This window comes from Podarcis filfolensis (genome assembly GCF_964270895.1).
Source record: "Podarcis filfolensis genome assembly, chromosome: 12".
In the NCBI taxonomy this organism is placed as follows: Eukaryota; Metazoa; Chordata; class Lepidosauria; order Squamata; family Lacertidae; genus Podarcis; species Podarcis filfolensis.
Genome location: NC_139614.1, coordinates 53468344 through 53492779, shown reverse-complemented (window position 1 = coordinate 53492779; position 24436 = coordinate 53468344). Strand labels below are relative to the sequence as shown.

General features: G+C 43.1%; 1 protein-coding gene across 9 annotated transcripts in view; it reads left to right on the top strand.

The window, feature by feature from the left end:
* Positions 1-24122, top strand: part of SNAP47 (synaptosome associated protein 47) — a 31045-nt gene extending 6923 nt beyond the window's left edge. For 5 of the 9 annotated variants that reach the window (XM_083579905.1, XM_083579906.1, XM_083579904.1 and 2 more), the window contains exons 2-5: positions 4186-4702; positions 8204-8688; positions 16032-16168; positions 18942-24122. In XM_083579905.1, the coding sequence (XP_083436031.1) occupies positions 4206-4702; positions 8204-8688; positions 16032-16168; positions 18942-19088 (1266 nt within the window). In that variant the 5' untranslated portion in view covers positions 4186-4205 and the 3' untranslated portion in view covers positions 19089-24122. Of the gene's footprint in view, positions 1-4155; positions 4703-8203; positions 8689-16031; positions 16169-18941 lie in introns of all 9 variants that reach the window. The other 4 variants (XM_083579901.1, XM_083579907.1, XM_083579902.1 and 1 more) reach the window with 1 other exon arrangement.
* The last annotated feature ends 314 nt before the right edge of the window (positions 24123-24436 follow it).

Sequence of the window (24436 nt, the reverse complement as noted above, 5' to 3'; positions counted from 1 at the left end):
TTTGCAAAGACCAACACCCCTGTAGGTCACACAGTACTTAAAGGTTACAGAGGGTGGACCTGCCTCTAATGGAGGTTAACAATGGCAATAGCCTTTCTTATCAAATGATAGCAACAACACTTAAGACATTTTTATATTACATATAATATCAAAACGCCCTTGACCATACTGTCCCACCCGTTAGTCCCAGCCGAAAATATTAATTGATATACAAAATAGAAAAAGAGACTATTTTACACTCAGTTGTGTGCAAGTCCACAGTTTGTTTTGTTTTGTTTTGTTTTTTAACTGTGATACACCAAGGGGATATAGTTTAACATTATAAGCCATAGTTGGATCAGTGGCATCGAACTGCAATAAAAGAATACAACAGGAAGATTTTCTTTTTCATATTGGCAACTCAGATAATAGCTTGCACTGTGCAAACTTGTGTAGATTAAATTAATGGGCACCATATGAAACATAAATGTCATTTTAGATCTTCATTGAGTACAGCATGTAAATTGCAGTGACATGTAGCCTTTCATAATGATCAATCAAAAGCTTATAATAGACTATTATTCATGACATAATTATTCAGTGTCTGGCAACAAGCAAGGCCTTAAAATTGTTTATTAGGCTAGGCAGTGGCTAACAAATTGCAAATATAATTACATAATTGCCTGAAGAGCCCCAGTTATTAGCCTTGACTTACTGTGAATCTTCATGCGGGAGAAAGAATACAGTGGACTTTCCATAATGGATAGACACTTTTTACCTCTGTGTCTCATAATACTAGAACTTGGAATCATCTACTGAAATTGGCAGGCGATTCAGGACAGATGAAAGAAAATACTTTTTCATGTAACACGGCACATAGTCAATTTATAGAACTTGCTTCCATAAGAGGAGATGGCCACTGGCTTAGATTTAGATGGCGATTCAACAAATTCACAAAGAAGAGATTGCTCAGTGCCTGTTAGCCACGCTGACTAAAAGGAACCTTCACATGTGGAGGCATATTACTGTTGAACACAAAATATGGGGCGGGGGGAGGGGGTTGTTGCCTTCATGGCATGTTTTGTAGGTTTTAGCCTCCCAAAGGCATTTGGCTGGCCAGTGTTGGCAACAGAATGCTAAACTACACAGGCTTGATCTGACCTATTTCATTTCAGTTAAAATATTTTTCAACTACCCTTGTATTTTACTTAAGTTATAAAGCAACTGCTGCCAGCTTTTCTAGACCCAAGGCCCACCATTTAGCATTCATTTGAGACATGGGATTTGCTTTTAATTTATCTCCAGTGTTTTACTCCATTCTACTCAAGGTCAGGATAGTGCTTCATCCGATGAAGCAGACTAGTCTGCGAAAGCCTATCCCATAATTAAACTATTAGTCTTTATGGTGCCACAACACTTGTATTTATGCAACACACTAACTCAGCTAACCCTCTAAAACTTGTGTACATCGTACTAGCCTACATTCTGCTTAATAATGAGTGTTGGCACCAGAACAAGGCAAGTAAAAGCAAGAGAAGCGAACACACAATAAAATATTGTTTTGATTTATTAGATTTGTATATTGCTTCATACTAAAAGTCACAAAGTGATTTACAGTACAGTGCATATAATACAATAAAACATTAAACAATTCACAATATCAGTATTACTCAAAACACACCCTAAAGCCAAGATTACAACACTATTATTATAGCTGCCTGTATGCCTAGGGGGATAAAAACATTCTTACCTAGTGCTGAAATGGTAGTAGTCAGTGCCAGACATGCTTTACTGGAGAAGAAATATTGTGGAAAATATATTTTGTCTTTCTTTAAAGAGTGTGCCACATGGCATCCTTCTGTTGCCTTGATCCTATAGGATCTCATTCTTTTCTCTGCCAATTTTTGTCTTTCTGGGGTTTTTTTACCCGTTCTCTCTTGATTTTCTCAGGAGATGGCATCCTGCAACTAATGTTAGGTTTTGATCTCTTTGTGGGTTATAATATAACCCACCAAGGCAAGGCCATATAATGGTCTGCAATCCTCCTGTATCTTTGGCAGAAAGTAAGGTGTGGCACCACCCATTTCCTTCTCTAGGTTTTGCTTATATTGTCTAATGCCTATTGATATGGCTGTTTAGACTAAATCATCTATTTACAGGCAACGCCCCATTTACGTAGGTGTTCTTAATATTTTTATTATGTTCCAAGGCACCGTGCGTTTAAGTGAAATCACATATATTTGAAACACCATTGAAAAAGTCTGCAAGCACCCAATTCTGCCCCTTTTTGTCATGTTTTTGGGTCGCTTCTGGGTTTAACGCAAAGCATTGTGTGCAGTTGCACGCATATTGAATGCGCGTAAATGGGGGGTTGCCTGTACTTAGAAGGGCTTTACATCAGGTCCTCTTCACGCACTACAGATGTGGCAGAATTATTTATGTTTTTAGAGAAAATTTTGGTGTGTGTGTTCATATTAGGCTTCATTACAGTTTGTGGTCAGAATTATTTGTGCATCCATGTGGGGTTGTTTGTGACTATAAGCATCAGAAATAAATCACGAATTTATTTATTTATTTATTTATTTATTTATTTATTTATTTATTTATTTATTTTTAATGTTAATAGACACCATAAGTGTATTGAAGAACCGGGCTCAGCAAACTGAACTACTATCCTCAAAAATAAGATTACTAGATTGGTTAATTCTTGGGCTAAATTGAGCCCCATTGTATTCCAAATGGCATCAGTTGATGTGCAAAGGAGTCTGAATCTCTTTCCCCACTGCTTCACTCTGTGAGCCATTAGCTCAGTCGGTAGAGCATGAGACTCTTAATCTCAGGGCCATGGGCTCAAGCCCCATGTTGGGCAAAAGATTCCTGCTTTGCAGGGAGTTGGACTAGTTGATCCTGGTGGACCCATCCAGCTCTACAATTCTATGATTATGTGAAATCCCTCTCTGCATCTCCAAGATTCAGAACCTCCAGCTCCCCTATGAGCACCCCCAAATTCCAGATGCTGCAGTTGCTGATGCTTCAGCAGGATGGAGGTTTCAGGTTATATCTTATTCTCTCTAAGCACCTCTCTCCTTTCTTCCCTGACCCCTGGAGTCACTGATACAACAGCATCCTCGTTATCTGTGATATAGCTCTAGCAGGGTTTTTCAGGTGCCAGAGAGGGGGAATAAAAGACTGGGAGCACAGAGTTATTTTCTGGTTTAGATTTCATTCTATGACTCTGATAGCAGAGGGGAGTGTTGCAGTTCTGATTACTGGTGTGCTTTATCAGCATATCAAATTTATATTAAGAATTGGGGCTATCCAAATTTTGGCAACCAAGTACAGCAGTGAACACACTTTGCTTTGCTTTGCTTTTCACATGCTAAGTAGATAAATGCAGAACTGACACCCTTTATCAGATACGGTCACTGAGTAATAGAATGGATGTCTGTGCATGTAATCAACTCAGGTGTGACATAATTACTACAGTTATTACCACATAGCTTGGGAAGAAAACCAGTAGCCTTTGTCTATATGGGTGCCTCCCTAATTGCTTCCTACTACTCAGCATGGAAAAGGCAAATGTCACTTGGTAGCTGTGCCAAGATATTTATAGTTTCTATTATAATCACAACTCTCGTCTCTCAAAAATACCATCTTTCTCTTTTTTATCAATAGAGCATTTTACAAAAGGTCTCAGGCGTACTCTCTGGCATCAGTTGTTAAAAAGTTCTCTGTTAGTAGTTCTGGGAAATTAATGTCTCACTGGGGCTTTGAAGAGCTACTGCCAATCATCATTGGGCTATGTAGACCAATCAGTTTACTTCAAATAAGGCAGCTTCTCATATAAATAATACCATTCTTACATACCAAAATATCAACCTATTACAGTTCATAATTGAGAAATGCTAGTTTCTGAGTTCATCTGAGAGACTGTCTATTGCAATTGATAAGGATCCTTGTTCAGATTTAGTATTAATGGGTTCAGATTTGGGATTAGTGGGTTGAAATTTCAATCCAGTCTTGGATTGTATGTTTCAGTCCAAACCCACCCAAAAATTAGGGAAGCGGGGGAATAATTTCACAGCAAGTTTTTTACAGTAAAACAGATGATAGAATGGTCAAAATGTCATTTTGTTGTGAATCGTGAATTGCATCATTTGTTTGCTCCTTGTTTAGAAATTGATTGTTCCATTTGCCTTGAGGAAGAAGACACAAGCAAAAAGGTGATGAATGAGGTCATTCGTATCCACACGTGGCCCTGCTCCTATTACATCAACTCTGAGAAACGATGGATTTCTGGCAAACTCTGCCTGACACCCATTTCGGTCAGATTTACAGCTGACAAATCTGGAGAGCTCCTGGCTGACTTCCATCTCTCTGGCATCAGTGAGATCAAGAAGGAATCTTCCAACTTCATCTTCAGTTCCCTCACTGTTTTGGAAAAGAGCACCAAGCACTGGTTCAGTTCCCTTCAGCCCAACCGAAATGTTGTTTTCAATATCCTTGAGCACTTTTGGAGGGAACAGCTGCTCTCCTTGGAGGGGGCTGCAGCCGGGGCCATTGGCCCCCAAACATCCAAGGGGCAAGAGCTGACCGGCTTGCTGGCGGGATCTCAGAAACGGCTAGAAGACACTGCAAAGGTGCTTGAGCACCAGGGGGAACAGTTTGATAACATCATGAAGGGGCTGGACAAGATTGAATCAGAGATGGATGTAGCAGACAGGTATGGCAACACACAACTGATATTGGAATGATTCTTTTACTTGCTCCCTCAGGTCTTTTGCCTTCCTTTTGTGAGGAAACAAACCAGAAAGTCTTCAATTAGCCATAATTCTCTGTTTGTCCAAAACAGGAAACAGTGGTTAACAGCTTCAGAAGAAGTCAGAATAGTAAACCGTGGATTGAATGTGACTGAATATCCTGGCTTGTTCCAAAGCTGATAACCACAATTTCTTTATTTTAACAAAGTAGGAAACTATGGTTTATTAGAGACTTCCTTATTAAATCATGGCTCATGTGAATGGGTTTTGTGCACAGGCAAAGTTTAATTCGTATCTCTGCTTGTTAGGTTAAGATATGGTAGTCTGTACTATCCCTTTGTGTGATCCAGCAGGCCCACAGTTAAACTTTTTAAAAAATAAAAAAAGACAAATTCCTGGTTTGGTTGGTTGCAAAGTTTTGGAAAACATAGCTGAATATGTACATAACCAGACAAGAGAGAGCCAACTTATCAGCTTGGCCCGTGATGAAAGAACTATTTTAGGCTCACTTTTTTAGATCTTATACAAACACTTTGAATTTTTTTGCTTTTGTTTCTCATTGTGTGTCCCCCCCCCCCATTAGTTGATGGCTGTATCGTATTACAAACTATTTTTAAAATACCTCTTGGTTTCAAAAGCAATTTGCCACATGGTGTAGGTAAGGTATTATTGGAGAAACAAGCCCACCGCTCCATTGTGCCTGTGGAACTAGGCATTCTGTTTTTAATTTAAAGGAATAAAATCTTAACAGTGAAGAAAGAAGTTACTTGCCCAGGTCCATTTCAGGAGTCGGTGGCTGGGTTGGCAGATGAACCAAAGGACTGGCCAGATTCAAAATGCTTTCACTGGATGATGTTAGCTCCCAGAGGAAGGATAGGTATTCGTAACAGGCCAGAGTCTCACCTGGATGATGTCGTGCAAAGGGGCCAATCGGAAAATAGTTTGTGTGTTACCTCAGTGAAGTGGAAGCTGAGTAACCTTTCAGGAGTAATTCCACAATCATACCACAAGGGGCCATTCTGAGTCTGTTGCCAGACTGGGAGGATGCAAGGAAAGGTTTTCTGAGTCTGAGAAACTAATACTTGCAGACATATCTATAACAAAAGCAGAATTCTGTTGATGCATTTCTTTGGTAGTAGTTTGAGAACTATTTTGTTAGACACAGAAGATCTACCCACTGAATTGACTTCCTACCTTTCTGGGTTTTTTAAAAAAGTTCTCCCCCTGGTGAGATATTTAATTGGCTTTTGAAATCGGAAACAACTGGCATTTTCCGTCAAGTGGAAGCTGAATATGTTTTACAGTGATTGCACCTTTATTTCCTTGTGTTCTTGAGCAATCTCCAATCTCCAAATTAATTAATTTAATTTTGATTTGAGGTTAACTGTGGTTCTACAGGTTTAATTTGGATTATTCAAGATTAAAGAAATTCTCCGTTTCAACCTTCTTGGCTAGCTTCCTTCTTCAGAATTGCTGCCTGACTCACCAGTTTCCAAACAGGAACATTTGCTAGAATATGATGTAACTTGGGCTTTTGACAAATAATTCTTAGCTGTGGTTCACCATGTGTAAAATGAGAATAACAAGAACATTCAAGGGTTGTTGTGAATAGACCCTCCCATCCCCAGTTGGCTGAGTACCTGTGATGTCATGGAGCATTCATAAACATTCCAACTTCTCACAGTAAAGGTATTCCCAAGAGGCATTTGTCATAAAAGTTAGCTTGGGAGAAAACTGTTGCCTAAGGACAACAGTTGCTGTTTGGCAGGGAGAGAGGTAGGGAAACAGAGCTGAAAAACTGGATAGGAAGAAGGCCCGGAACAAGGAGAGTTGAGGGAAAGACGAAAGGAAGGGTGAGAGATTAGATGTGGGAAAAGGGAAAACCTCACAAAGAATCCTGGGAAACCATACAGAATTCAGATACGAATGTTAAAGCAACTCAGAAAATTAGGTGTTGTTACTGCTTGGTGTTGCTCGCCTCTCCAAGTCAGAGGAGGATATCTTCACTTGCTCACAGAGCTGTTCGACTTTACCAGTCATCCTTGAAAGCTTCAAAGCCTCCCAAGAAATATTATAATACAATGGTACCTTGCTTCTCAAACTTAATCCATTTTGGGAGTTTGTTGGACCCCTAAACTGTTCAAAAACCAAGGCACGGCTTCCAATTAGCTGCAGGAGCTTCCTGCACTCAGTTGGAAGCCGCAGAAGCTGTGTCAGACATTCAGCTTCTGAAAAACATTCTCAAACCGGAACACTTCTGGGTTTGGGGCGTTCAGGAGCTGATTTGTTTGGGAGCCAAGCCGTTCGAATACCAAGGTACCACCGTAAGAAATATATAAAATCTTAATCTGGCTAATGACTAGACACTAAAAGCTAACTAAAAACAAACTGCAGTTTTCAGAGCTCGAAAGGAGATGCAGCCTTCTCATGGCCCTATTGCATTCCCCCCACCCCCACTATACAGAACAGGCAGGCAAAAATGTTTGGTGCTCTTTGATTTAGGCAGGGCATTAGAGGGGGAAGATTGCCAACTGAATTTCACATACTGATCTTTGATTTCAGGCCTGCAATATACATGATGATTAACAGCCTCATAGGGGAAATGGCGTATTAGACTGGTCTTGAATATTCCAGTAATGCTTAACAAATGCTTACCAAAATAAATGGTAAGGATAGATTCCAAAACCAAGGCAGTATTTTGTATGACTAGGTTTACAGTGCCAAACCAAGAGAGATTCTCTTGAGTTGTGCAACTAGGAATGCATAGTTACAGATGCAGCCTCTTAATGTTTGCAGCCCTAAGCACAACCTGTTTCCAGATTGATTTTCAATTCCAGAGCTTTTTCCAAGCAACTGTTTGCAGTCTCAGTCAGTGGTAGATGTAGACTTAGTAGCCTGCAAGCCCAGGTGTATACACAAGTATTGCTCTCTCTTCACTACGTGCTTGAATTTCCTGTGCCTGCTCTTTGTGATGGAAGTGTGTTTTAAGGACAGGTGCTTGGAAGAACAAGGTTTTGTTTTAAGAACCAACGCTGGACTTCATAGAGATTTGGCTCCTGGTTCATCAGTGAAGCTTATTGGAATGGGGGGGGGCACTTGAGCAAATTGCTCTCTCAGCTTACTTTATCTTACAGATCCTCCACCAAAAGATGTGATGATGGATGGCAGCTTAAATGTCTTTAAAAATGGAATGGAAATGCTAATGGAAGGAGGGCAACTATTAGCTCTATGATAGAAGTGCTGTGGACAAAAAAGCGAGTGGCCATCACCTTCATGCCCTGCATGTGGGGTATTCTAGGAGAATCTTGCAGGTTGTCATTGGACCTAGAGTAGCTGGACCTTAGTCAGATCCAGCTAGGCAGTTTCTGTTTCTTTTGCTGAAACTACACTTTTTCAAGGAAAAGTGTGTGAGATGCCAATATAGCTTTCTGTTTCTGATCATGCTGTATGTTTCTTCCTGTTAGGCTATTGTCAGAACTGGAATCTCCCGCTTGGTGGCCATTTGGTAGCAAACTGTTGAAGGGGCCATTAAACGTAAAGCCAAAGGAAATCCCTGCCGTTTCTGATTCTGGAAACAAGGATGGAGTAATATTGCGAATCCCAGTTATTATCACTGAAAGGACAGATTCCAACGTCAAGCCAGGCAAACTCGCCCTCCTGGCTTCTGGCCTGGAGATCAGCGATTCCAACTCTCAGCTCCTTCACTGGTTTGACAAGAAGGATGTAGACGATGTCAAAGTTCATACACCATATGAAATAAGCGTCCGCCAGAGGTTCATTGGGAAACCAGACATCAGCTATCGGCTGCTGTCAGCAAAGATGCCGGAAGCCATCCCCATCTTAGAGATGCAGTTCAGCAAGAAAATACAGTTCATGGAAGATGCTTTGGCATTTGCTGGGGCAAGGAAGACTCATCAGGAAGATGTTGGCGCTTCCATTTGGCAAGCAGGTAAAGGGCAGAAGGAAGATGATCACTAATCCTGCATATTAATCAACAGAACTAACCATCTGTTAAATAAATTTAGTGCATTTATTGAGAACACGTATTAGCAATAATAATACGTGGCATTTTAAGAGGATTTTAAGAGTATTCAGAGCACCTCAAATACATCATCTCAGTAATTCTTACAACAATGCATTAAGGCAGGTTTGCATTAATATCAGCAATTGCTGATGAGTTTGTGGCTGCAGTAGAATTTGGACTAGGAATTTGCTGATTGTTAGTTCTCAAATGTTTTGTCCTCCTTAGCCCATGCAAATAATATTCTTCTGGTAGTTCTGTAGTACAGTTTTAGATGCAAGAGAGGACCACTGGGACATTACTGAAATAATCTTGGAGGAATCTCACTGAATGAATGTCCTCCTTTCATAGTTTGCTTAAACTGGAGATTGCTAAGCCTTACAGATATCCTTACATATAGACCCATTTTAACTGCTACCTCCAAACATGGGTGATGTAAGCCCATTCCACAGCACACACAAGACCGGATGGAAGCTACATCTCCAGCCTTCTATTACAATAATGCAACACATCTTTCTGTGGAATTCCTGTGTGTTCTTTTTGTCATTTCCATCATTTCCTGTCTTAATTATTCTATGGAAATTCCAAATTTTGGAACTGTGAGTAGGCTGTTTTGAACAATTAAGCACAGCATTTGGGTTATATTACAGAAGACCCTGTGCATCTTAGTCTTTGGTTGTGTGTTTCTTCCTTAAGCAGTTGGGATGAATCTGGTTTTGCAAACACTTTGTTTTAAGAGAATTTTCCAGCACTCAAAAACATACAATGCAATCACAAGCCAATCTGTTAAGAAGCTGTGCTCTGTTGTGCCCCATGCTAAAATTAGATTTCAGCAGGGATTAAAACGTTCTCTTGTTGACCAGTCGCTGAGGTCCAGTGCTTGGAAAAGCTTATTAATTTTAAAGGAAATAACTCCCAGGCACCTGGCGGTAAAATGTCAGCGTTAACAACTCAGAGGAAAAACAACCTGCTGGTTTTTTAAGCACTGAGCTACATCCTGGCAAATTGGTGTTTAGTTCCTGATGTGACAACTGCTGTTACATAAAGAACTTCTTTTGTGGTCCGGATATTAACTCTCTCCTCTTTCCTACTTCTATATTTCAGTCAGTTTTATTTTTTATTTTTTACACACCAACCAAAAAGTATTTTTACTGTTAAGTAGGAAACATCAATAACAGAAAGCAAGAGGTGGTGGAAATTTTGACTTTTTGCAATTCCCCCAAAAGCTGCTCCAGTCATCTCGCTTGTTCTTTCATTCTCTATATTATTTTGCCATTGACGTTGCACTGCCACTAGATGGTAGTCTACCACCACATCTTACCCGCCAGTGTTTTCTCTTCCCCATCTCTTTTTACATAAACAAAAAATTAATTTTCCTAAAGTGGTAGAGCAGGGAGGAAGCAAGTAGATCTGTCTTTTTTATTCACAGATCAAGGCAATCCAGAGACTTCTTGTAGAGTCCCTGTATGAAGTGACACATGGGCATACTATTGCTGCTTTGTAACTAGCTATTGTCTGTTGAATGGTGGGCTGAGATCAAACTGTGAATAGCATGAATTGTGTGCACTTGCCTCTTAGTTGAACATAATCTCTGAAAGAGCACTTCGTTTTACCAAAGTGACTTGTTCAGCTGTCAGAATCAAGAGACCCACAATTTTAGGTGCAAATTGCTATCATTCAATCTTCTCTGGCATTTTAAACCAGTAATCTTAAACCTCTGGAAGCTGAGGTCCTTCTTTTTGCTCTAACCTGCTACACAGGTTGTCGTTATTACTATTATTAATAGTTAGAGCCATGTCTATCCTTCAACTGTCTAATATAAAAAAGTCATGGATGGTTCTGCTTCAAGTCCAGTCTTCTTCGGGCCAATGGCACAACCTGTTTGTTGCAACCTGCTTTAAACTGCAGTGAGCAAAATCGTCAAGGAAATATCGCAAAAGTATTTTCGGCTTTTTAAAAAGCCTTGTGTCTGGGAATATCCCAGGGCATTTGAGCCATAGGTTTCTTGTTGGAAGTGGCAGACACTTTCATGGAACAGTTCCCAGAAAGGAGAATTGCACCTGAGCTGAAATGCATTGGCATTGTCAAAGCTTGATTTGATGAGGATGCTTGGGTGCTACGGTTCATTGTCTTGCTTCATCCCTTCCAGAATCCAGGTGTCTGCTTGCTTTTGCGGGGTGGGGGGGGGGACGCTGGGGTCTGGGCTTATACCAAAGTCAGCTTATTGATCCAGCTAGCTCAGACACCAGTCTTTCCCAGCTCTTCCTGAAGATGCCGTGGGTTGAAGCGGGGATCTTTTTATGCAAACATGTGTTCTGTGGCCCTTCTCCCTGTTGCCACAGTGTAAGCACAAATTAGATTTTGCCAGAGATAACAATAGGACAATATGCGTACACGAACACCAATGACTTGCCAAATGCCACCCAGTGACCTTCATGACCAAGGATGAGTTGACCTTGACTCTTTGAGACTCAAACCCCTCCTTCCCACTGCACCACACTGTGGCTTCCTGGGACATCAGGTCAGCCTTTATTCCAAGGTAGAATTCCCTAGAACTGAATAATTATTGAGAGACACTAACCTAGAGACTCTGGAGGAAGGTGTGCCCCATATTGCTCAGGGTAGTTAATTTTGCTGCGCATGCCTTGTATTGTGAGGACACTTTTCATACTTTTCGTATGAAGGCACCGTGTATTGAATCAGGCTGCCACTTCATTCAGCTGATGGTTGTCTGCTCCTGCTACCTGCAGTGCCCCCCATAGTCCTGCCCAGAGGTTCTTCCCAGCCCTGCTCCCTGAAATTTCTGGACATGTTGGGGAATGAACCTGAGCCTCCCCTTGTTGCTCTCATGTTTGTGAAAATAAATCAAAACTATTGATGATAGGTGCAGAGCGTGAGGAAATGAGGCAAGCGGAAGGAATTAAAAACCATTGTATTGTTATAATTCTGATAGAATTTAGCCTCAAATAAAAGTTTTGAGGCACTTTGGAATTCTTAACATTTGAGGCTACCAATCATTTGTCAGATACAGCATCTTCCTTAACTTGGTGCTTCTGTACACACTGGGAAAAGTATATACCGTATTTTTCGCCCTATAGGACGCACTTTTTCCCCTCCCAAAATGAAGGGGAAATCTGGGTGCGTCCTATGGGGCGAATGCAGGCTTTCGCTGAAGCTTGGAGAGCGAGAGGGGTCGGTGTGCACCGACCCCTCTCGCTCTCCAGGCTTCAGGAAGATATCCGCAGCCTAGGCAGCCCCACGGGAGGTCCCGTAGGGATGTCTAGGCTGCGGATAGCAGCCTGCTTCCCGGAGCATCGGGTGCCCTGAAAGCAGAGCGCCCGGCGCTTCGGGAACACATCTGCAGCCTAGGCAGCCCTGTAGGAGGTCCCGCAGGGATGTCTAGGCTGCGGATAGCAGCCTGCTTCCCGGAGCGTCGAGCGCCCTGAAAGTAGAGCGCCTGGCACTTCGGGAACACATCCGCAGCCTAGGCAGCCCTGCGGGAGGTCCCGCAGGGATGTCTAGGCTGCGGATAGCAGCCTGCTTCCCGGAGCGTCGGGCGCCCTGAAAGCAGAGCGCCCGGCGCTTCGGGAACACATCCGCAGCCTAGGCAGCCCTGCAGGAGTTCCCCACAGGGCTCCCCACGCTGCGGATAGCAGCCTGCCGCCCGGCGCGCGGGGCACCCTGAAGCAGAGCACCCCGCGCGCCGGACATCCGCAGTGTGGGGAGCCCTGCAGGAGTTCCCTGCAGGGCTCCCCACGCTGCAGATAGCAGCCTGCCGCCCGGCGGGCGGGGCGCCCTGAAGCAGAGCGCCCTGAAGCAGACATCGGCCAGCCCCACAAGCTCGGGGGACAGCAGGGAGGCGCAGCGCCGCCATCCCGCTGTTCCGCGACCTGGTTCGGTTTCCCCGACCTGCTTTTGGGGGGGAAATAAAGGGGGGAAAATTTCCTTTATTTCCCCCCCAAAAAACTAGGAGCGTCCTATGGGACGAAAAATACGGTACATATTGTCTACTTTATGTACACATGGCAGGGAGCCACAGCACTTCCTCTTCCCTGGAAAATGTACATTGTCAGAAACAAGTTTGCAGCATGTGCACATTGCAAGTTCACATGTACATCTCAAATGTTTGTGTATCCTTTTTTAAAAAAAAGGTGTGAAATGCCTACCAGCGGTATTGGCAAGTTTACATATATTGGTTTTATCTTCTTACTCCTCAACCTAGTAGGAGCCACATTGAACAAAATTTGAGTATATGTCCTCTTCCAACTTGGGTCCACTGTCTGCCTTAGAAAAAACTTGCCACCTCTTATTAGGAAGGTATAACAAATTTGATGGAATGAATTAATTTTATGCGGAGAGGAGCGACTTTGATGGATCTGTGTTGAGTCTCAGCTCAGCAACTCAGAATGTGAGATCACCATCTACCCTAACTTAACCAGAGCTCTAGCAGAATTCACAGTTGTCCCAGTATGGTGCTGCCCTGCACTTGCCACATTTCCCCGCACTTGAGTCATTGTCTGTGTGCCTGTTTCCCATCCTGAACTTATTCTTATAAAGCAGTGTATACCAAGCAGCTAAAGTTTTAGTAGAGGCACCTGAAAGGGGAAGTTGCAGAACATCCCTAGCACACACAGAAACAAGTTTCAGCCAGTGTGTTACTGTGGAAATTACAGTGTTACACCTGTACCAGGAGTTTGATTCACTGGGCACAAGCTGATGATTTCAGACAAAGTTTAAATTTATACCGGTATGAATGGTTCTCTTGTAGCAGATCTGCCTGGGTCCCAGCTCAGGAGCTAATGCTGCGATAACCAAATAATTCCAGGGGATTAGGAGTTTGCAGTAATTACTCCTGTGGGGATTTAGAAGCTTTTATTTTTAGCCGTAGCTTTTGTGTCTGCCTTTTACATTAAGTAACACAATCCAGAGCAGTGGAGCAGGCTCTGTCACAGGGCCAGACGTTTTGGCATGGGTCCTTCGAAACCAAGAGCGAGCTTCAGCTTCCGACGCACTTTCTGGCCCGTTGCCCCACAGCTGTCGGGGTGGTGGAGGATGCTATATGGCAGTGGCAGCTTCCTCTAAAATGTGTTGTCCTCCTCCCTTCCAGCAAGGACCACAGGTTGGGGGGGGGGTACTCAGAGCATTTCAAGAACGAGATACTCCTGGTGCTAAGCACCTGCAACTATCTGTGTTGCAAATAATGCCCTTTAATTGCCACATTTAGCTGGTATCAGATGCCATGATAGGAGCCAGCGCTTTAAATAAACCACAGGTGGCTTGCTGTTTCAGGAGTCGCCACCTGTGTGCTACCATGTGGATTCACTCCGGGAGCCCCAATATCATCCGGCTTACATTTTTGTTCTGAGGTTGCCTAGCTGACTGCCTTTGCAAGTGGTTTTCAGAGGATCTGCACCCTGCTGGTTAATCAGCACTGAGGGAGAGGAGTAAAAGGGCATCAGCACTGACGTTAAGAGAAAAGTTAATGCAGCTTTTCAAATAATAAAGCGAGGGAAGTTCAGAGTTGCAATAGGCTACAGACAACTTGGGCCTCCTTTACCAAACACCAAGAGGAAGATGAGTCTTGGGCATGAGAGGGGAGGGGGCTGTTTTGTGGGATTTGTGCCAGGATGGAAGTTGTGCCCCCCCTTTCCTGTTTCCCTTTCTCCAGAAATGGGAGCACCCATCTCCTCTACAGGATCTTGTACTCTGGGCTTGTTCATGTACTCCAAGTCCTATCCACCTATGGCAAAGGCAGATAGCATGTGGACATTAGCTTGGAAATTATAAGTGAGCACTGTGGTGTCGTCCACATGCATTACTTATGCATGTTGCCCATTAAACCTTCATCTAGTTATTCAGATCCACCCATGTTATCCCATCCCTAAACGGCCTCGGTCCAGTATACCTGAAGGAGCGTCTCCACCCCCATCGTTCTACCCGGACACTGAGGTCCAGCACCGAGGGCCTTCTGGCGGTTCCCTCACTGCGAGAAGCCAAGTTACAGGGAACCAAGCAGAGGGCCTTCTCGGTAGTGGCGCCCTCCCTGTGGAACGCCCTCCTACCAGATGTCAAAGAGAACAACAAGTACCAGACTTTTAAAAGACATCTGAAGGCAGCCCTGTTTAGGGAAGCTTTTAATGTTTGATGTATCACAGTATTTTAATATTCTTTTGGAAGCCGCCCAGAGTGGCTGGGGAAGCCCAGCCAGATGGGCGGGGTATAAATAATAAATTATTATTATTATTATTATCCCTGCTAGTTGTTCACCCCTGGCCTCTTCCCACCAGCCCAGTCACAACCCACTTTTTAGAATGCAAGCCACCCAGTGAGCTTGCCTAATATGCACAACGAGTGGTAAATCAGAAGGTGACCTCTGCCTTTGCAGGAAGCCTTGTAGATTTTCCTTTAGTGCACGCTGCCCTACTGGAAAGGCCATGAATAAGTTTTTCCTAAGCAAGCAATTGCAGGCCGTTGCCACCTCAGGATATGAAAACTATATTTCTGCAGCAGACGGAAGGTCTCTCATCCAGTATTCCCTTTTCAACAGTGGTGAACTCTGAAGCCTTATGGCAAGCTCTTGCATGGAGGGAGTAACCCCCATGCTTAGCAAGTCTTGATTCCACCCCACCCTCGCCATACCCAGTTCCATCTGCTACATGAAGTCTTGTTTGCAGTTAATAGCATGTTTTATCCTGCAGGTGTCACTGTGTTGCTATCTTCCCCCACCACCACCTCTTTAAGCAAGAATACGCTGGTTGAAAGGCGCACAGCCCTTTGCAAGTCTGTAGAACTGCCTGTTCTTTAGCACACAAATGTGTTAATGTAATCCCCGTGTCAAGATCTCCCACTCCGAGGAACAGCTGACTTTGACATCATGGTTCTGAGAATTTTGCTGCCACAACGGCATCAGCTGGTGACATGGAGCCTGGGCAAAGAGGTGTCCATCACCCCCCCCCCGGGTGAAAAGTCCTTCACATTATGGAGCGGGTGTGGGGTATGGGCATAGCTGTCAACTTTTCCCTATTCTTGCGAGGAATCCTATTCGGAATGAGGGAATTTCCCTTTAAAAAAGGGAAACGTTGACAGCTATGGGTATCGGCTCAATATAGGGTTGCTGCTTTGGGTAGCCTACATTTATATCAATGTACAGTTGTGTACATGGTATGTGAAATGGTTACCCTAATGAATAGAAAGCTTTGGATATTTCCAAATAAAATATATCAAGCACTGTTTTTTTTTCTGGATTCCAACCTGCCGTCTTCTTCTTGCAGCAACAGGACTGATAGGAAACATAGTGCAAGCTGGACCAACACCCTCCTCCTCGCGAGGAGCAGGAGGAAGCCAGCAGGCTCAGATACAGAAGCAACAGCAGGTGGTTTCAGAGTCTGAAACTCAGGAACTCAAACAGGTACGTCAGCGTCAGTTCAGGCTGATAGCAGGGTGGGCAGCCCAGCTTCTTGGTCTGCAGCATATTTATTACGCTCCCATTTTTCAACTAGAGACTCCCTCCTTTCTTGCTGTGTGGTTTGTGGAGCATGGAGTAAATGTCTAGAAGGGAGATGGTTAACTTGTTTGTATTGCCCAGCCAGGGTCTGGCTAGTTCTAACATAGGAGCAGGAGGGAAGGAAAGTGTAAATACTTGCTTATTTCAAATCAGAATTACTCAGCATAAAAATGCATACCAAAATGGAATGCAAGCTCTATTAAAAAAAACCCATAGTTCATTCAAACTAATGTGGCCTCCAGCTCACAGCTACCACATACACTGCCTCTGCCTCTTATCTGCCTGACATTCCTGCTTCTTGACCTCCTGGCTCATAATTGCCCAGCCTCCTGTACTCTGGTTACACATTCCCTCCCTTCCTGCCAACACAACAGAGCCTCCCTCTCCTTAGAACCCATGTGAAGGTTTCCTACCCCCCCCCCCCAGCCTCAAGGAAGAATTCTGGCACAAAGCAAGCAGAATCCCCTGTGAGGTAGGATGTTTAGCTTGAGGAATTTTGTTGCTTCTTCACGTGCTGGTCCTATATTCCAGCTATATTCAGCTAGAGCAGAAATGGTGGTAGTACTTTGAGTCAGTGCCACATACTTGGTTGACCGATCTACCCTAATCTTACAATAATTAAGTGCAATTTTGGCTCAGGCTCATGAGATACAGGAGAAGGGTTGGGGTTTGTTGAAAGAATGCAAGTTTCCAGAGAAATGTGGCTATCTAGGGCTTGACTAAGACTTTCCCGGGCTCATGAGAAGAGCCTACTGGATCAGGCCAATGGCCCATCTATTCCAGCATCCTGTTTCTACGATGGCCAACCAGATGCCAATGGGGAAATGATGTCAGAGAAAAGGTTAGCCGTTCACTCTATTTCTAAGCCCCATTTATGCAAGCTGAGTTGCACCCAAACTTCCAACAGTGGGCTCTAGTTGCCTTAGCAAAGAACTCCTATAATCTTTATAGAGAATGTTACCTTGGTCTGTCGTTGGAGGAAGGGCTGATAAACAGGTGTGAGTAGCTGAGAGGGCACGTCTCCATTTTCATCCAGTTAGAGGTGGATCACTGCAAATTAGCAACCCAAAACCCATTAGGTGTCTTCCTGCCGAGAGTTTTTCCTTTACCAGAGGCAATGAAATTCCAAGAAATGAGGGAATGGGATGCACAGGACATATGATGAGTGTTGATAGGTACTGTCCTCTCCTGCTAGAATGTAGAAACTCATTCTGGTGCCCATGTGTGCAGCTGTTGATAGAGCAATTCACATGTTGACAACCCAGACCATACCATGGTTTACTCCATGACCGTATAGATGGATACTGAGAGAGTGGGAATGAATTGCCTTTGGACAAGTGCACGAAAGTGTTGTGCTAAGAAATAGGTGCATGCAGTTCAGTGCCACGGAGAAGGAGCTGCTCAGCAATGTTTTCCTTGAAAGGCTTTTTAATTGGATCATGCTGTTTTGGGGCTAAATGGGGACACTTGTTGAATGTCTATAATTAGCTGGTTTGCATAACAGAGTTTCCTTGCTTAATGACGGATTATCAGATTTTGGGGAGCTGATTACCCAATACATGCTATCATGTTGTACAGTAAAATGAAGTTTTCAGTTTTGATTTGTAATCCCTCTGTCCAAATTAGAGTTTGATTTTTTAAAAAGGGCATTGAAACTTTTAGGAAACCGGTTGAGCCCAGGCTTCAATGACCAGACATCTTGTCATCATTTTACTCCACCAAAATAGCCATCGCTTTCTCTCTCCCCCAACTTGGCCCAACCTCAGAGTCAGACCTCATTCTCACACGAAGCAGCCCTAGCTGCAAAGCTGCTGAAAGAGGAGGATTTAATCCAGCTGTTGTCAGCTGCTGGAAAAAAGAATGGATTTTTATTTTACTCCCTTTTTATTTTACTGATGCTGCCTATGCCTCAGTTGGTCATTACATTGCAGATGGAAAAGTTATTAAGGCAGAACAAATAGAATTGATGTTTTAGCTACTGAGGTGGAGATCATAGGCACACTTGACTGGAAGCAAACCTCACTGTACACAGTTGTAGTTACTTTGGAGTAAGCATACATAGGAAATTCACTTACTAATAATTTTTAATACTGTCTGTTCAGGTTGAAATGTTTGTTAACGATGCCTGGGTACAAGCAACAATAAAATTGTGTGTGTGTTTATGTGAGAGAGTCCCTGCATACCTGCACACATGTTCAAAAACAAGCCATTTTTTCTGGAAAGCAATGTTGTGAAGATACTCCATCAGTGCCTATCACAAATAATTGAAATTGAGCACCATATCTTGTATGTGTCTTACACTGAAATAATAGGGGTTTGGGACTAGAAGACCCTTGTCTTGTCAGTCTTCTGATATTGATCCTTTATCGCATTATCGACAGAATTTCCCTATCTATGCTGCCTCATCCAGCCCAAAAATAATAATCAGCTGATTGGTTTCACATGCATACATCCACTCCCTCCATAGTGGAAGACAGCCCTCTTATCAATTAATCAGAGGAAAACATTATTTGGGATTTTAGATAAGTTGTAGGTCTCTTCCCACAGTGTATTTTTTCTATTCTCCTCACCCCGCAGTAAAGAATCTGAAAGATTTTGCAGGGTATTGTGCTGATTGCTGGCAAAGCTTTTAACCAAGTGTTGCTGATAAATTGATCTTGGTGTCTTTTCTGAACAGATTCTCCGGAAACTCAAGAGCCTGGCCTTGGAAACGGAGACAGAACTGGAAAGGCAGGACGAAGCCCTTGATGGCATCACTTCTTCTGTGGATCGAGCCACCATGAATATTGACAAACAAAACCGCAGAATGAAGAAACTGACGTAGCACCCCCGAGAAGCTGGTTGCAGAGATTGCAGCTTGGCGCTCAAGCCATAAGATCTCCAGTGTTTGTGTTAGCTGACTGAATTCCCGAAAGGGCTTAGGACTGGAAGAAGCAAATGATGAGCAATGGATGTGATTTTGATAAGCCCCTTCTAAATTGCAGTGAAGTTCTGCTAAAGTATGAGGAGCTTAATCTCTACTGCTGGAATCGGGCAGTATCCTGATTTGTGGCAGATTTGAGAATACTCCCTTGCATGCTCATTGACTTTTTGAAAGAAAACTGCACTGTGCTTCAAGGGAATGAATAGAATACAGCAGTGTGTTGGGGAGAATCCTGAAGTCCACTCATGGTAATGTAGGCAAAGCATGATTTGCAAATGATGCATTTTATGACTAACAATAATTGAAAATTTAGAATAGCACTTTTAGTTGCTGTGTTTATTCAGCCATAAGGGAACTGACTTGCCTTGGCAGCATGTGATCAGTGAATCACTATACCTGCTGGATTGGGGCCAATATTTATTTATTTATTAATTTATCTCACATTTTTATCCTGCCTTTCCTTCAAGGAGCTCAAGGCAGGATATATGCTCTCTTTCTCCCTGTTTCATCCTCACAACAGCCCTGCGAGGTTAGGCCAAGAGGCAGTGACTGGCCCAAGGTCACCCCGTGAGCTTCCTGGCTGAGTGCAGATTCGAACCCTGGTCTCCTGGGTCATACTCCAGCACTCTTAACCACTACACTGCACTGGTGTATCCGTATTTTCCATTTTTCTGTTTCCACCAGCAGTGACCCAGATGCAGCAGCTCTTCCTTTTCTGTTACCAACAACTTTGCATTTTTGAGATATACTACTGCTTCTGAACATGGAGGTGCCATTGGACTATTGTGGCTAATAACCGGATTCAAAATGCATCAGTTTGCCTAATGTCTTTTTCAGGCCATCTAAACTAGTTGGCAATCACCTATTGACTTAATTGGAATCACTGTCAGTTCGTGCCAGTGACCTGGAAGTGAAATCCCCTTCTATTTCTACTGTCTTTCCTAAACAGATACTTAAGAGGGAAAGCGTGAGGCACCCCTCTTTGAAAAGCCAGTTTTAGATGCCTGTGATACACTGTACATATTTAATATAATTGAAAAAAGAAACAGCCGCAATGTTTGAACTTCATTGTTCCTATGGCTATACAGTCTATTTAGCTGAATATGATTGATTTATTACCAAGAACTACTTCATAAAACAAGTTTTAGATGTGATGTAATAGTTTATAGGAAGAACCCAGTCCTCCTTACCTTTGGTTTCTCTGGTGTTGAACACAGTAGTTCAGTGCCATTCTAAATTTACCTCGGCATAACCATGTGTCTTATGTCAAAGCTAGTTCTAAAAGTTGAATTTGCTGATTTATCATTATTAGCTCTGGACTTACTGGACTCTGTGAGAAACTTGGGATCCAGAAGTAACATTTGTGAATTAAGTGTCAGATTAAGTGTTTTCTCCGGCACCTGAATTTGAATTCGGGGGCAGTTTTTGCAAAGTTGGAAAAAAAGCAGTTATTGCATTTTAGCCAGAAGACCCATTAGGTTCTCTGAACTTCTACAGACAAAAATGTGTTTTAGCTGTACTTTAATATTATTCACATGTATATTGCCTGCTAATTGCACTTTTAGAGCAAATTAGTTTGAAGAAAAAGTAATGCTGTGCCAAATTTAGGTGAGGTTCCTTTTCCAGTGCATGGGGTGGGGGTGAGTGGAATCTTTGAAAAATCCTATCCACTATTCCCAATATTTTGAACTTCTCTTTTTTTGCAGGTGTTGTTAGCCTGCTTCAACACACACACTTTAAAAAAAAAAAATCACACCAGAATAATAGAATTTTAGAGCTGGAATGGGCTACATGGTCATCTACGCCAACCCACCGCTTGCAGGAATATTATTCCTAACAAGGGGCTCAAACTCACGACTCTGAAACAGGTGTGATTCCTGCATTGGAAGGGATTGAGCTAGATGACCCTCAGGCTCCCTTCCAACTCGACATTTCTATGATATTGTGGATCATGAGTGACTACACAGCCAATCAGGGATCACATATTGGACACATGACTACTCTGCTGGGCTGATGCTCCCTGTCTTGCTCTTGTTTTTTAGTCGTTTAGTCATGTCCGACTCTTCGTGACCCCATGGACCAGAGCACGCCAGGCACTCCTGTCTCCCACTGCCTCCGCAGTTTGGTCAAACTCATGCTGGTAGCTTCGAGAACACTGTCCAACCATCTCGTCCTCTGTCGTCCGCTTATCCTTGTGCCCTCCATCTTTCCCAACATCAGGGTCTTTTCCAGGGAGTCTTCTCTTCTCATGAGGTGGCCAAAGTCTTGGAGCCTCAGCTTCAGGATCTGTCCTTCCAGTGAGCACTCAGGGCTGATTTCCTTCAGAATGGAGAGGTTTGATCTTCTTGCAGTCCATGGGACTCTCAAGAGTCTTCTTCAACACCATAATTCAGAAGCATCCATTCTTCGGCGATCAGCCTTCTTTATGGGTCTTGCTCTAGTTTTTATCATTTATTACGCTCTTCACCCTAAGGTCCCAGGGCAGGTTGCAGCATTAAAACACAACATTTAAAGCAACTTGCAATCATAAAAATAAGGTGGATTCTAAAACAGTACACCTCGAGTGTGAAAAGCCAGGGTTAAGCGGTGCATCTTCAGCATTCATTGGAAGCTGTACAATGAAGGTGCCAGCCGCTGTTATGTGGGCAGGGAGTTCCACAGCTTAGGGGCCACCGCAGAGAAGGCCCTCTTCCAGGCCACCGCTCCCTGCAAGCCTTTAAGGGTGGAGGCACTACCAAAAGGACCCCTCAGCCGATCTCAACACCTGAGAGGTTCTGTAGGGAAGGAGAAAGTCTTCCAGGTATTTGGGGCTTTCATTCTGCAAGATTTGCAACTTAAGATGCACATCTGGTTATTAAGTTGTCCATTTGTACTATATTACTTTCAGCAGTGCTTCCTTCCAGATGTGCAACCCCTATCGCATTTTGCCTGGCTTGTCTGCTGTTTACTTGACTAGATTGGGATGAAGGAGAACTGGCAACAAGGACATGTTCCCTCTTCCTCACTTTTTTTTGCAAAGGCATGCCAAAGGGGAAAAAAAGCAAGCCCCAAAGAAGTGTGAGTTTTGGGGGACAAAGGTGCTCATGGGACATCTCCAAGCCCCATTTTGGCTCAGCAGTAAAAGGCGCTTTGGCAAATTAATGACTAGCTTAGTGTAGCATGAGATTTCACTGGCCCAGAGCCCAGCTCCTTGGTTTTAGAGCATGCCATTTTGCAGACTTGGATGCTATTTTATCTGGTGATTATTTTGCAATCATGATCTTTGTGGGACTGTGCCTTTATTCAGTAAAGGGAGGTGGAATTTTTTCAATTCTTGGTGCTGTATTTCAGGCACTTACCGTGAGATGCTTGATTTCTTCGTTACACTAATTAAGCAGCAGAGCCATTAAACATGTTTGGAATGGTCAGCTGGATGCAACAGCCTTGCATCCTTTAGTGGTGGATGACTTTGAGATCTTAAGACCTCCATGATGAACCCAAATCATTGTGCCAACTTGCAAATTTTTGAACTGTTTACTGCCCATTCCGATTTCCCACTACATTTATGATTGGTTTGTACCTTTTGTATGCCACACCTGAGGCTGTTGGCCTGCATCCCAAACACTTTTCTATCCATAGTAAGATGCAGGTTAGTTTATATATGGTCCAGGTGTTTTGCCAGCTTTGTATTACTGTGAGAAGAAGCTTATGTTTACAATGTTTGTGTATTTAAATATTGTTTCTAGCCATCATTTGATATGACGACGATCCGTATTTTCACATGACTGAACAGTCTTGTGAGGAAACCACATTTCCCATGATGCTTTACTTGTGAGGGCAGACAGATCGCTTCTCTATTGCTTACTGTAAAACGGACAGTGCCTGCTCCCCACTTGCTGCATGGATTTTAAGAGTTCAGAATTTAAAGCAGAATATTTGGGGAAAGTATCCTGAATTTCAGGGAATTAAGTGAAAATTATCAACTGATGCCTGCTTAAAGGGAAACTTAAGTTCATTTTTATCCTATAAAAAAACAACAACCCAAAACCTGCGTTTCGCAGTTGAAATGCATTCAGGGGTGGTTGTGTTTAAGCAACTGTACCCAATAATTTTGTGGCATTCAGTTGAAATTGAGGCAGCTTGGTTAGGGTGCAGAATACAAACCCATAGAAAGGAATAGAAGCAGCAAAAGAGCTTCAGGCTTGACCTGTCCGTGACTTAAATTGCATAAAATCAGGTTGTTCTAACACACTCAAATATAGAAAGAATACCTGTACATAGCACATGCACTTTTATTAAGTTATGTTTATCTTCTGTTGTTTTTTCTAACATGGCCTTGTTTTTTGTTTTTTTATTTTCCATGAATTGTGTTTATTTTTGCTAATTTCAATGACTGGGTTTGAATTCCTTGACTTTGCGAGGTGGGGAGTGTCATCAAACAACCTTGATCAGCGTATGTTCAAAAGGATTTTCCAAGTTCAAATTGGGGTGTTCGTTTGGCAGTTTGTAGCACATTTCTTCCTGCCATTAAAATGGTGGCATATCTTCGAACACCAGACTGTTTTTTCTTATGGAAAGACATGCTGGTGTTGGATAACTTTTGGTAACGCTCGCCTGCAGCCCTTTTAAAGAATGGATGCTTTGAGTGTCCTGCTCAATTGTGTGTGGGCTCAGTTTCATAAACTGCTAAATGGTTTGGGGGCTCAATTTCATGCAGGGCTTTCCCTGTCTTGTTTCCTTCGTCTAATTCAGTGCTTCCCAAAGTGGGCATTACCCCCACCCCGGGGGACAGTGGGATTACCTAGAAGGGCATTAAGGGGCAAGGGGACACTGCAGATATAAATGACTATCAGACTTTGAAAAGCTGGTATCACTGGATCCAGTCCCTCAATGTTGTTGAATTAATTAAACTAAATTGTTTTCATTGGATTTTCAATAAAGGTGCAATTAATTGTTCCCGTTTTGTATTTCATTGTGTTGATACCTTCAATAGTGGGTCATGCAAACCACTATTCTGAGTAATGCTTTTTATAGGGTGGGGTGGGGGGAACTGCAGATAAATTTATGGAGCCAAAGGAGCGGTGGCTTGAAAAAGTGTGGGATCTAGGTTCTACACTCACCTCTGTGTGTGTGTGTGTGTGTGTGTGTGTGTCATGGATGCTTTATGTGAGATTCCTGCATTGCATGGGGTTGGACTCTGTGATCCTTGGGGTCCATTCCAACTCTACAGTTCTGTGATTTCATAATTCTATGCTTTGCCCAGGCAAACA